We start from the raw sequence: 13,625 nt of genomic DNA on the forward strand, positions 1-13,625 counted from the left end.
TGCATAAGGTCGCTATGGGTTGGTACCGACTTGATGGCACCTAACAACAACAATCAACAGCAATGATATGTCCAAAGTACGAGAGACAAAGTCTCACCATCCTGTCTTCTAAAGAACATTCTGGCTGTGCTTCTTCCAACACAGATTTGTTTGTTCTTCTGGCAGTTCATGGTACTTTAAATATTCTTCTCCAGCTCCATAACTCAAGTACATCTTCTGTGGTCTTCCTTATTCACTGTCCAGCTTTCATATGCATATGAAGCTACTGAACAAATTATGGCTTGAGTCAGGCGCACCTTAGTCCTTAGACCTCAAACTGATACTTTGCTCTTGAACACTTATGAGAAGTCTTGTGCATCACATTTGCCTAATGCAAATGGCATTTGACTTCTTGAGTGCTGCTTCTATGAATGTTGACAGTGGATCCAAGAAAAATGAAATCTTTGACAATTTCAATCATTTCTCTATTTACCATGATGTTATTTATTGGTCCAATTGTGAGGATTTTCCGTTTCTTTATATTGACGTGCAACCCATACTAAAGGCTGTGATCTTTGACCTTCTTCAGTAAGTATTTCAAGTCCTCGTCACTTTCAGCAAGCACAGCTGTATCATCTACATATCATAGATTGTTAATGAGTCTTCCTCCAATCCTGATGACACATTCTTGTTCACATTACCCAGATTCTCAGATTATTTGCTCAGCATACAGACTGAATAAGTATAGTGAAAGAATACAATGCTGGCCTACACCTTTCCTAATTTTAAGTCATTCACTGTGCCCTTGTTCTGTTCGAACTACTGCCACTCGGTCTATGTATATGTTCCTCATGAGCAAAACAAAGTGTTCTGGAATACTCATTTTCTGCAATTTATCCATAGTTTGTCATGATCCACACAGTCAAAATCATTAGCATAGTCAATAAAACACAGGGAAACATCTTTCTGTTATTCTTTGCTTTCAGCCAAGATACATCTGATTCAGCAAGATATCCCTCATTCCACGTCCTTGTCTGAATCCAGCTTGAACTTTTGGCAGTTCCCTCTCAATATACTAATGCAGTCATTTAAAAATTATCTTCAGTAAAATTTCATTTGAATGTGATATTAATGATATTGTCCAGTGACTACCACATTCGGTTGGGTCATCTCTCTTTGGAATGAGCATAAATACGGATCTCTTCCAATTGGTTGTTCAGAAAGCTGTCTCCTAAATTTCTTTGTATAGTTGAGTGAGTGCCTCCAGTGCTGCCTCAGTTTGTTGAAAGAATTCAATTTGTATTCCATCAATTCTGAGACCCCTGTTCTTTGCCAATGACCTCAGTGCACCTTGGATTTCTTCCTTCAGTATCATTGGCTCTTGCTCACATGCTATCTCTTGAAATGGTTAAACATCATCCATTTCTTTTTGGTACAGTGATTCGGTATATTCCTTGCATCTTCTTTTACTGCTTTCTACATCATTCAATATATTACCCCTAGAATCCTTCCATGTTGCAGGTCAAGGTTGGTATTTTTTCCTTGTTTTTTCAGTTTGAGACATGCTGAGAGTGTGCTTCCATTTTGGTTTTCTAACTTCAAAGTCTTGCACATTTTATTATAATACTTGTGTTTGTGTTCTTGAGCGTCAGCTCTTTTACTTTCTCATTACTTCCATTTGCTTTAGCATCTCTACGCTGGAGAGCAAGTTTCAGAGTCTCTTCAAATTGTGACATCCACAATTTGATCTTTTTTTTCTTTCTTGTCTTCTTAATTAACTTTTGCTTTCTTTCTTTATGTTGTTCTTGATGTCATCCCACAACTCTTCTGGTCTTTGGTAATTAATGTCTAATGCATCAAGTCTGTTTTTCAGATGATCTGTAAATTCAGGTGGGATATGTTCCGGGTCATATTTTGGCTTTCATGGATTTGTTTTCATTTTCTTCAGCTTTAGCCGAGCATGCGTATGAGCAATTAAAAGTCTGTTCTACAGTTTGACCTGGTCTTGCTTTGGCTGATGATACGGAGCTTTTTCACCATCTATTCCCACTTCTGTAGTCAATTTGATTTCTGTGTATTCTACCTGATGAGGTGAATGTATAAAGTCATCTTTTACGTTGTTTAATAAAAGGTATTTGCAATGAAGAAGTCATTGGTCTTGCAAATTTCTGTCATGTGATCTCCAGCATCATTTCTATCACCAAGTCCATATTTTTCAACTACTGATCCTTCCTCTTTGTTTCTAACCTTTGCATTTCAATCACTAGTTATTATGAATACATCTAGATTGCATGTTTGATCAATGTCAGATGGAAGAGGTTGGTAGAATTCTTCAATTTTGTCATCACTGGCTTTAGTGGTTGGCATGTGAATTTGAATAATATTGGTATTAACTGGTCTTTCTTGTAGGCATGTGAATATTATTGTAGTATAGATAGCATTATACTTCAAAATAGATCTTGAAATGTTCTTTTAGATAATGAACGAGGTGCCGTTCCTCTTTAGTATGTCATTGCCAGCATAGAATACTATATGATTGTCATATTGAAAATGCTCCAAACCCATCTATTTCAGGTCACTAATGCCTAGGATATCGATCTTTATGTGTTGTATTTCATTTTTTACTAATTCCAATTTTCTGAGACTCATTATTTCATACATTCCATTTTCCAGTTATTAATGGATGTCTACAACTACTTTTCCTCACTTTGAGTTGGATCCACTTAGCAAATGAAGGTCCTAAAAGCTTTACTCCATTCATATAGTCACAGTCATCTCTACTTTGAGGAAGCAGCTCTTCCCCAGTCATATTCTGAGTATCTTCGGACCTTTAGGGATATTCTTCTGGCACTGTATCTGACAATATTCTGGTATTATTCACACTTTAATCTCTGGCAATATATCTGACAATGCTTGCTGTTACTTACAAGATTTTCAGTGGCTAAACATTCCGAAGTGGTCCACCTCTCCTTCTTCCTAGTCTGTCTTAGTATGGAAGCTCAGCTGAAACTTGTCCAACATGGGTGACCCTGCTGGTATTTAAAATACCAGCGGCATAGCTTCCAGCAGCATGGCAACATGCAAACCACCATAGTATGACAAACAGACAGACGAGCAGTGTTTTTATTTTATAGAATAAAAAATATACATATGGACTTGAGCAAATTAGGAACACTTTTAGAAGTTCAACAGTCTTTATTAAAATGAGAATTATAATATCATTGCCTCTTCATAAGATAAAATACTAGATGACATTATTGCATTCTCAAGTCTATTAATAAATTATAATGTGTGTTGTTGTTGTTGTTGTTAAGTTCTGCCAAATCAGTTCTAATCCATAATGACCCTGTATAGGGCTTCCAAGGAGCAGCTGGTGAGTTTGAACTGCCGACCTTGCTGTTCAAACCAACTTCTATGTAGTCCAGCACATTAACCACAGTACTAGAAAGAGTGATAATATGGTTTCTCTCAGAACCCTTTCACTCCTGCCCCCAGGCAATTGATCCTACCCTCATCTAGCTATTTCTAAGCCCTGATCATCCTTCTGGGCTTGTACTTCACACAGGAGCCCACAGAATCTTTTCACTTTTTACAGACCACCAACTCCTCTTCACCCATCTTTGTAGTGGCTAATAAAATGCATGATACAGAGAAAACACCCATGATGTTGGCTTACCACGCATGAGGTTGCCATGGCTGAGGCTAAGAGGGGGTCTGGGCTCTAATCTCAGTTGGTTTCTTAGTTGTGGTTGTTCACACCTTATTTGGGGTATGTCCCCAACACTCTAGAGGCATCCTCACAACCTTTACTACTCAACCCACCACAGGGCACAGTAATTCTACCTTCAAAATAAAGCTAGTACCCAACCGTGTCTACCACCTCCATATTACCAGCCTCATGCACACATGCCTCTGCCATGTGTCACCCAGATTCCTGACGGGGTCTACCCACTCTGACTTCAACATAGGAGCCAGACAGAGATTCTTCTAAAAGTGAACAGCATCACATGCCTCCTGCTGGAAGTCTTCCATTGGCATTCTAGATCATTCAAAATCACTCAGTGGTCCCTGGTCTCCCCCAGAGGGCTCATTTCCTCTTCCCCTTGGCCACTAACCCTCAGTCACAGTGGTCACCTTGCTGTCTTTGAATACCCTAGGCTGTCCCTACCTTTGCACTTACAATTCTTTTGTGTCCAGAATGTTCTACTGCTGTTCCCTTGCTGCATTTAGGGCTTTACTTATATGTCATCTTCTCAGTGGTGGCTTGTCTTCCCAGACCATCCTATCTAATGCTGCTGTCCCTGCCCTGCTTTATTTTTCTCCTTAGCAGTTACCACCCTCTCACCTGCTCTGTATTTCTCTTAGGTACTTATGTAATTGCCTTCTTTCCATTGAAAGTGAACTTCGTGAGGCAGATGTTGTTTTTGATTGTATTCTTGTATCCCCAGTGCCTAGATCAGTGACTACACATAGTATGTGCTCAATAAATACTTGTATAAATGAATGGTTCCGCCCATAATTGGAATGTGAACCAAGATGGACCAATCAGGAAGCCCCCTTTTCTATCATCTTCAACACATTACAGGTGGAATGTGTTTAAAACAATTTGTCATCTGATCCTAGTGGAGTTAGTTATTCACTTTACACAATGAATCTCCTTTCCTGACCACATAAAAAGGCAAAGCCCAAATAACGGTGTACTGCCCTGTACAGAATCAGCCTGGTAAAAGGCTGGTGGATGGAAGGTGAGGCTGACTTCCAGGAACAAGTTCCCCTCTGCGTATTGTATTCTTCCAGATTACTCAACAGGCCATCTTCACCCAGCTACGGGGTTCACATTTTTACCACTCAGGATTAAGAATGTTGTTGTTGTTGTTGTTAAGTGCCGTCGAGTCGATTCCGACCCATAGCGACCCTGTACAGGGTTTCCGAGGGTGTAAATCTTTACGGGAGTAGAAAGCCTCATCTTTCTACCACGGAGTGGTTGGTAGTTTTGAACCGCTGACCTTAAGGTTCGCAGCCCGATTCGTAACCACTACGCTACCAGAGCTCCTTAGGATTAAGAATAGGATTAAGAATAGGGTAGTGGTTTTCCCCTGCTGTGGGCAAGCATGGGAATCCCCCAGTTGTTGTTATGTTGTTAGGTGTTGTTGATTTGCGTCCAACCATAGTGACCCTATGCACAACAGAAGGCACACTGCCCGGTTCTACATCACACACACAATTGTTATTTTTGAGCATATTGCTGCTGTCACTGTCAATCCATCTCTTTGGGGAGGGGACAGGTCATCCTCTTTTTGACTGACCCTTCATTTTATCAAGCATGATGTCCTTCTCCAGGGATTGATCCCTCCTGACAACATATCCCAAAGTACAAGAGATAAAGTCTCACCATCTTCACTTCTAAGGAGCATTCTGGATTTACTCTCCCAAGACAAATAATGTTAGTTTTTCTGGCAGTTCGTGATACTTTCAATATTCTTTGCCACTGTGTGTGAGAAACCCCCAGAGGACTCCTTCAACCATAAAGTGTGGGGCACCACCCCAGACTCTCATCTGACTCTGGGGGTCATTTTTATGAATCATCTTGCTAGGTTATGATGCCCAGTTGTTTAACCAAATAGTAGTCTCGTTGCTGCTATGAAGGGATTTCTTTGAGTGTGGTTAACATTTTCACTCAGATGACTCAAGTCAAGGAGATTACTCTGGATAATGTGGGTGGACTTTACAAAATCAGTTGAAGGCCTTATGAACAAAAATTGAAGTTTCTGAGAGCGGGAAGGACATTCAGACTCAAGACTGCAATATAGAAATCCTGTCTGTGTTTCCAGCCTGCCAACCTGCCCTATAGATTTTAGACCTGCCAGCCCCTACAATTACACAAGCTAGTTTCTTAAAATATTCTCCTGTATAAAACCAATAGGTTTTATTGGTTCTGTTTCCCTGGAAGACCCTGACTGATAGAGGAGGTCTGGGGCACAGCCTTAAAATTCACCTCTCTAACTAACTCCCCCACCACTCATCTGTCAGCATGTCATACAGTGTTGGCTTACATGTTGCTGTGATGCTAGGACATGTATTTTAAATACCAGCAGGACCTCATGGTGGGCAGATTTTGGTGGAGCTTCTAGACTAAGATGGAATAAGAAGAAAGAGAGGCAGAGTGCTTCTGAATGTTTAGCCACTGAAGACCTTATGAACAGCAGTGGAACCTTATCAGATATAGTGGCAGAAGATGAAAATATACAAGCCTAAGAACTGTGAGGCGGGCAAAGGACTGGGACAATGTTTCCTTCTGTTGTGCATAGGTTTGTTATGAGTTGGAACTGACTCAACGGCACCACAATAACAACTCACTCCCAAGTAAACTTCCAGGTACTGCTGATTCTGAAACCTCAATTTGACAACTACTGCATGAGTATTTTTATCTTCCACATTTAACACAATTTGCAGTGATCTATGACTCCAGGTGGTCTCAGGACTGGGTTATGGGAAGACTCACAGCATGGCGCATAAACCCAACAGATTCCACCTCTATGTATATATGTATATGGACCTCAGGATAGCCTGCAGAAGGGTACAGGAGGTACCAAATGCAACTTTCCTGCAATCTGGCTATTTCTGAGGCAGGTGTGCTATTTAAAGGAATGGCAGGAAGCAGCCTACATACAAATGGGAAGACAACTGGTTTGTGGATCCTGTGTTGCTATGTGTTATTTCTTACTGGTCTCCAGTGACTTAAGTCTCAGCCCTCATCATGAGATAAGGGGCTTGCTAAAGGCAGGCTGGCAGCCGTATCATCAGCCGAGCTGTCTGTGAGGCTTGTGCAGAGAAAACGCTGACATTTCTCCACTGTGTGAATACTGGGGGGTCTTCTAGTATGTGAGAGTGGAGTGAAGAAAGGGGACAGGGAGGGTGGTCATGGGCCACTGAAACTCAGAAGCGATGTTCCGTGTCTATGCAACATGCAGCTAGATTGTGTCAGAGGGAAGTTAGCTGTCTGATATGGCAGCAGCCAGGCCAAACCCACAATGACTTCCCAGTTGGCTCCTGAGGCAGTGGCTCCTTTCCCTTCTGTTTTTTTCTTTTATTATTATAATTTATAGAGACTCCGTTGTAATGACAGCAGATTATATTTCACCACCTGTATTTCATTTCAGGAGCTTGTAAGCACATTGGGGCTGAGGTTTTGTAGAATTCAGCCACTTGGTTAGAAATGTAGCCTCATAGCAATTTTCCTCTGTGGGTGATGGATGGATAGGAAGGAAGAAGACCATTCCCAAGAATAGTGTTCCTTGAGCGTTATGGATTGAATTGTGCCCCATCCCACCCCATGTTTGAGTCCTAACCCCTGGTGTTTGTGAAGGGGACCTTGTTTGGAAACGAGGGTCTTTGAAGATGTTATCAGTTCACATAAGGCCAAAACAAGAGTCAGGTGGGTTGAAATCCAATATGAGTGGTATCCTCATAAAAGAGAAGACACACATGTGACAATGGAGGCTGAGATCAGAGTGATGCATCTACAAGCTGAGGCGTTCCAAGGACCACTGCCCATGATTAGAAGCTAGCAGAGAGGCCTGGAAGACAGTCTGAGTCTCCAGAAAGAACCAGCTCTGCCAACACCTGGATTTTGGACTCCTGGATTCCAAAAGTAGGAGTACTTTTCTGGTGTGTTACACACTGAGATTGTGGTATTTTGTTAGGGCAATCCTAGAAAACCAACACTCTGTGTAAGACGGTGGGTCTATTCTGGCAAGGTCAATGCTGGAGAAAAGATTTGTGTCCTGTAAAAGAGCAATGAAGAGCCAGAAAGACAAGAACTTATACTGTCTTGCAAAACTAATTTTTGATGTCAGTAAATTCCTCTAGGACTTCAATAGGTATGTGTGCTACATGAGAAAATGCCATGCATAAGAGCAGAGGAATAACAATGATCAGCCTTTGAGCTGAGAATGAGATCGGTGTCTCTTCTTGAACAAGCCTTTACTTTCTTGCACATCTAGCACAGGTCTTCCTGTGAAGGACAAGACAGCAAAGTCTCTGGAAGTATGCAGGCAGGTAGAACATTTTAACTGCAAGCACGTTCGTGCACCATGGCCATGCCCACACCCTCAGAACCACGTCCTCCTCTGCATTGCCATGCCTGCCCCATTACCACGCCCACATTCAGAGTTACGATCTTGTTCAAGAATCATCCCCACAACCACATTCATGCCCAGAACCACACCCTGCTCCACAGGGCCAAGCCCACCAAGAACCACACCTACCTCGGCAGAACCACATCTATCCAACAACCACAACACCTGACAACCACGCCCACCTGACCCCACCCCCAGCCCTGTGGTGAGCAGGAGCCTTCTAGGCAGGATCTCTTGTCTCCCAGATCTCTGCATTAGCTATCCCCCACACCCTGCCTTCCACATCTCCATAATGAAAGCAGTGTGAACACATGCCCATGTTCCCATGGACACACATGTCCATCACAGAGCACACAGCCCTCTATCTGCCTGGTTCATTGCTGCTAGGCTGCTAATCCTCCAAGAGAGATCCATGGCTTTGCACTTGGACGTTTTCTTCCCTGCCTAGCTTCTCAGGCAGCCTGGGGGGGCTCTGAAGAGCAGACTCCAACTGCCAACCACCTCTCAGCACACTGCAAAGTTATAACCTGAAGGATCCACTCTGAATGGATGCATCATCCCTCTTATCAGTCCCTGCCCAGGCTGGCTGAGCCCTTGGGAACAGGAACAAACTACCCCAACATTGGTTTGGAGATGGGAAGGAACCAATCACCTCTAGCCACAGAACCCTAGGCAAGCCCTGCACAACACTCCAGTGTGCATACTGGGCTCCGGGAGAGAGCATACATTCTGCAGTGTTCTCTTTTACACAAACAAGGACTAGTGTATGTCACTCTGCTGTCTCCCAGGAAGATTATTAGGCATGGGGAATGACGGCAATGAGTGAGCCGTTGATGCTGCCTGCAATCTCTCTATGGCACAAAGCTGCCAATTTCTGAAGCAAATGAGTTCCGTCCCCTCCCTATTTAACACCAGGCCTGCCATTTTCACAGGACAGAGGTAGTTCTGTGACAGAATTCTTGTTTCCATGAGAGAGTCCCAGGTTTGATTTGTGGCCAAAGCAGCTAATGAGCAGCTGCCACTCATCTGTCAGAGGAGGCCTGTGTGTTGCTATGATGCTCCACAGGCTTCCAGAGATCCAGACTGAGGTACACAAGGAAGAAGGACCTGGTGATCTACTTCTGAAAATCATCTAAAGAAAACCCTATGGCTCACACAGGTTGGATTCCCAACACATCTGGAAATGGTGCAGAACCAGGCAGCATTCTGTTCTGATGCTCATTGTGCCACCGTGAGTCAGCACAACTCCACAATAGCTAACAACAACAACAGCCACCATTGTCTGTCAGGAAATCATATGGACTTTGATCAAAGGCAGATGTCCACTCTGTTTGTTCATGGACAAGACCTGCCAAGCAAGTATCACCACAAATCTATAAAGGGGACAATGACAACAGGAATGATCCAACAAAGCCACATCAGTTTGCTTCAAAAGTCAGGTCTGCATGTTAAAAGTCTACAGTGTGAACATTCAGGGTAATTTTAGCATTCTATGATGACCCTGAGTGAGCAAAAGATACCAATTGTCCCCTTTGTTCCTCTGAAGGAGCCTAATGCAACAGTTAAGTTGTTTGAACTCACAACTTGGCTGTTTGAACCCAACAGGTCCACAACAGAAAGATCAGGCAACCTGCTTCTGTAAAGATTATAGCCTAGAAAACTCCGTGGGGGCAGCAGTTAGTCCCACCCTGTCATCTGGGGGTCAGTGTAAGTGGAAACTGATTAGACAATAATTGTTTCCTTTGCAGGAAGACTGTCCAGCTCCCTTTGAAATATACTTCATTTCTAAGGAAGAGACCCTCAACCCCAATGTTTTCCCTTTCTGGACAGAAGAACCATGGAAGAGTCTTCTCCAGACAGCAGATGAAGAATGCTCCTTAGAGAATCATAACTTACTTAGGGATGAAAGCCTTTTAGTTCAAGCTCAGTGGGTGCCAGCACCCCTATCCAAGTGCCTCTGGTAAACCACTTGGGAAGGCCACCCTGCTGGCAAGGGTGAGTGGAATGTCAGCAACTGAAGGAAGTTGAAGAAACAGTGTCTTCTAATTCCAGGAGACACCATGCTTCTTCTGCTTCTTTATTTTTTTAAATTTAGGAATAGCTTTTTGAGAACAAAAAAACCCTTTGTTTCTGCAACGTTAATTTCACCTTGTACATGGCTGTCCTTCTGAAGTTCACGAAGTCCACACTGGCATTCCTAGAGCTGGGCTTGGTCGTGCTCTCCAGAAATAAGAGCACAAGGTCTTGCTCTCTTCTCCATCACTCTCTTGCTCTCTGTTTATCTCTCTTCCTCCCTCACTGTTCCTTTTCTCTCTCCTTTCATCCTCTCTCACACACTTTCTTTTGTCTTGCTCATTCTCTTCTGTCTTGCTTTCCCCTCTATCTCTCTCTCACACACAACTGTACATATATTGTCTCTAAGCATAAATTAGCTTCTGAAGAAGAAATACTTTAGAAATGCTTCTTGCTCCCAGGTTCACACCACAACTACCTTGGCATATACATGATCACATATTTGACCATATGCTCCATCAAAAACAGAATTCAATCTTTCCAAGGTCAACTCCACAAACTCTTTTCTATATAAACACCGTTTCATTTTTCAGAACAGGATTATACTGTGCTCTTCTAACTCTCAGAAATACACCATTAAGTATCAGAGGGTAAAATACCTGTAAAATATTGACACATAATCATTAATGTCCCAGGATGTTGACATTCTGGGCCCAAAGATTGCATTTTCTACTGAGATCTTTTCAGAACTTCAGGACTTGATCCTTGATGAGCTCCAAGATGGACCTGTGTTCACTTGGATTCCACTCCAACTACTCAACCATAGCAAAATTCAGTATGTCAAATATTAGAATTGTCATTCCTATTTGTAATTCTCAGGCATGATGTGACTTCTCAGATGGATGTAAAGGTGTGGCATCTTGCCTCACCATACTTGGCACGCATAAGTTCAGTGTTGATGTTGCCTTTAAGGGGCTGTGACCCAGCACCTTCATTTAGTGCTGCATTTGAAGCTGAAGCAATGGTTTCCAGTGCTCATAAAACATGACACTTATAATTTTTGAACTATCAGTTGAAACATATAAGTAACAAAAAGTCCCTATTATAGCTGAAACTGAGTGGGAAATGCAATGAGCGTGGAGTCAAACATAAAGTTTCTTTATTTTGAGTCCCTTTCAGAGATGATTTTGGGTTAGTCAGACAAGGCCTGGACATCAATTTACTCATCTGTCAAATAAGGATATGCCTCCTGGGCTTCTGAAGGACATCATGCTTGGTAAAGTGGAGGGTCCATGGAAAAGAAGAAGACCCCCAATGAGATGGACTGAATACCATAGCAGCAACAATAGGCTCACCCATGACAACTGTGAGGATGGTGCACGACCGGGCAGTGTTTGGCTTCGTTGTGCACAGAATCAATTTGATGGAACCTAACAACAAGTATAGGGATTGTTGGGTTATTGGATGGAAAAGGACTTTCTGCATGAGAAAGTACTAGAAAACAAGAGCTGTCCTATGACCCTGTGTTTGACGTCGGAATTCTGACTCAAGGGGACCCCACGTACACTGGAACCAAGTGCTGCCTGGTCCTGCGCCATCCCCTTGATTGGCTCTAGATCTGTAATAGCAGCTTTTCAGAAGTGGATCACCAGACCTTTCTTCCTAATCCTTCTTAGTCTAGAAGCTCTGTCAAAACCTGTTCAGAATCTTAACAGCATTCAAGCTGCCACTGATAACACAGGTCATGGCTGCACATGAGTGTCATTGACTCGGAATCAAACTCAGGTCTCCCAAGTAAACATTCAGGATTCTACTGCTGAACCGCCTCCGTTATATTATGCATCATTTAAAAGAAATGGTCCTTTCTTTGTGCTGAGATTTTATGCTCTTTCCTCAATATATATGAGGTATTGTCATAATGGAAATCAACTTTACATTTCAAAGCTGCATCATATCGAGGTGAAATGCTTTTGAGTGCTAGGGATAGTTCTGCATTTGATATTACATTATACGTGGCAGCTGCATTTTCATAACAAACCCAGGAAGGTTAGTAACAATGGGAAGCATCAGAATTGTGTTCAATGCAAGTAAAGAAGGAATAAGCATGAAGAAAAGGGATGAGGAGGGAATTCGATCTATTAACAAAGACAAATAGATTGGATATACGCTGCACTGCTTGGCCACTAGCTGACACTCTCCCTCCATAGAAACATGAGACAGCATTAATTCCCAAGCAATAAAAAACCCAGATGAATTCTGCCATATGTGGGGGCAAGACTCCCCACTCACCAAGCTCTCATGCCTGGGGAATAGGACTGAACAACGCATTTTCAAAGAGTACTTGGTAAATATACTACCAATTTTATAACCCTTATCCTCAACACAAAGGAGCTCTGGTAGCGTAGTGGTTACGAATTGGGCTGCGAACCGCAAGGTCAGCAGTTCGAAACTACCAGCTGTTCTGCGGGAGAAAGATGAGGCTTTCTGCTTCCATAAAGATTTACAGCCTCGGAAACCCTGTGCAGGGTCAGAAACCCTGTGCAGGGTCGCTATGAGTCGGAACCGACTCCACGGCACATAACAACAACAACAACATCCTCAACACAAACATATTCACAAATGGCTGCAGAACACATTTTCTCAACATTGCCCAAACTTACCGTTCAGCGCCTCACTTTCTGAAACACTCTTTGTTGAAGTGAAATATTTTCCATGTTGCCCTTTCAATGCATATAAAAGCGGAGGGCAGGGCAGGGTAGGGCCGTCTCCTTACCTTGAGCCGTTCACCTGGTTGGGGTTACATTCCATCTTGATGGTGACCCTGGCTGGGGGTTGTGACAGCCAGTCCTGCTGAGGGACGCGGGGACTCATCTTGGACGTCTGTCCATAGTCATTGGAGGAGGATGCGGTCATCTCCGTCTTGGTCAGGTGAGGTGTTCCGTAGGCACACTCAAACAACGACTGGTCCTCACTCACGACCGATAATGCTTCCTGAATGTCAAAAGAGACACATACTCAAGACACCCCAAACAACAGTTATGTTCCAAGAAGTTCTTGACTTTAGAGATACTTCTATGGCAGGAAAACAACTTCTATCTAGGTTGTTTTAAAGGTATCGATTATTTCTCCCTTTCAGAAGCAGAAAAGGACCTTGTTGACTTCCCTTCAAACCATACACACTGGGACTGGCCAGTCTAGAAAATGTTTTGTGCAGGTCCTGAAGAAGCCGTGCAGATAATACCCACTGTAATCTTAACTTAAGGAAGTAGAATTTCAAAGGTCTTAAAAGACATCCAATTGCATGTGTCATTATTTGACAAATGCAATCTATAATTGAAGCAGACAGGGTACAAAACGGTCATGAAGATTAAACAAAGAAATGTGAAGGCCGACACCTATACATCTGGCACAAATGTCACAATCCCAGGAGATTTTGAGGAAGGGGTACTCAAACTAAGAGTGAGGGAAAATGGGAGTGCCAAAGGACAAACGGAC

General features: G+C 42.8%; 1 protein-coding gene across 1 annotated transcript in view; it reads right to left on the minus strand.

Annotated features, from left to right (window-relative positions):
- ERG (v-ets avian erythroblastosis virus E26 oncogene homolog) overlaps window positions 1-13,127 on the minus strand; it is a 107,296-nt gene extending 94,169 nt beyond the window's left edge. Inside the window, exon 1 of the mRNA XM_006862611.1 lies at window positions 12,904-13,127. Coding sequence (XP_006862673.1) covers window positions 12,904-13,043 — 140 coding nt within the window. The 5' untranslated portion in view covers window positions 13,044-13,127. The remainder of the gene's footprint in view (window positions 1-12,903) is intronic.
- Window positions 13,128-13,625: the final 498 nt, after the last annotated feature.

This window comes from Chrysochloris asiatica, unplaced genomic scaffold (genome assembly GCF_000296735.1).
Source record: "Chrysochloris asiatica unplaced genomic scaffold, ChrAsi1.0 scaffold00049, whole genome shotgun sequence".
NCBI classification, from domain to species: domain Eukaryota; kingdom Metazoa; phylum Chordata; class Mammalia; order Afrosoricida; family Chrysochloridae; genus Chrysochloris; species Chrysochloris asiatica.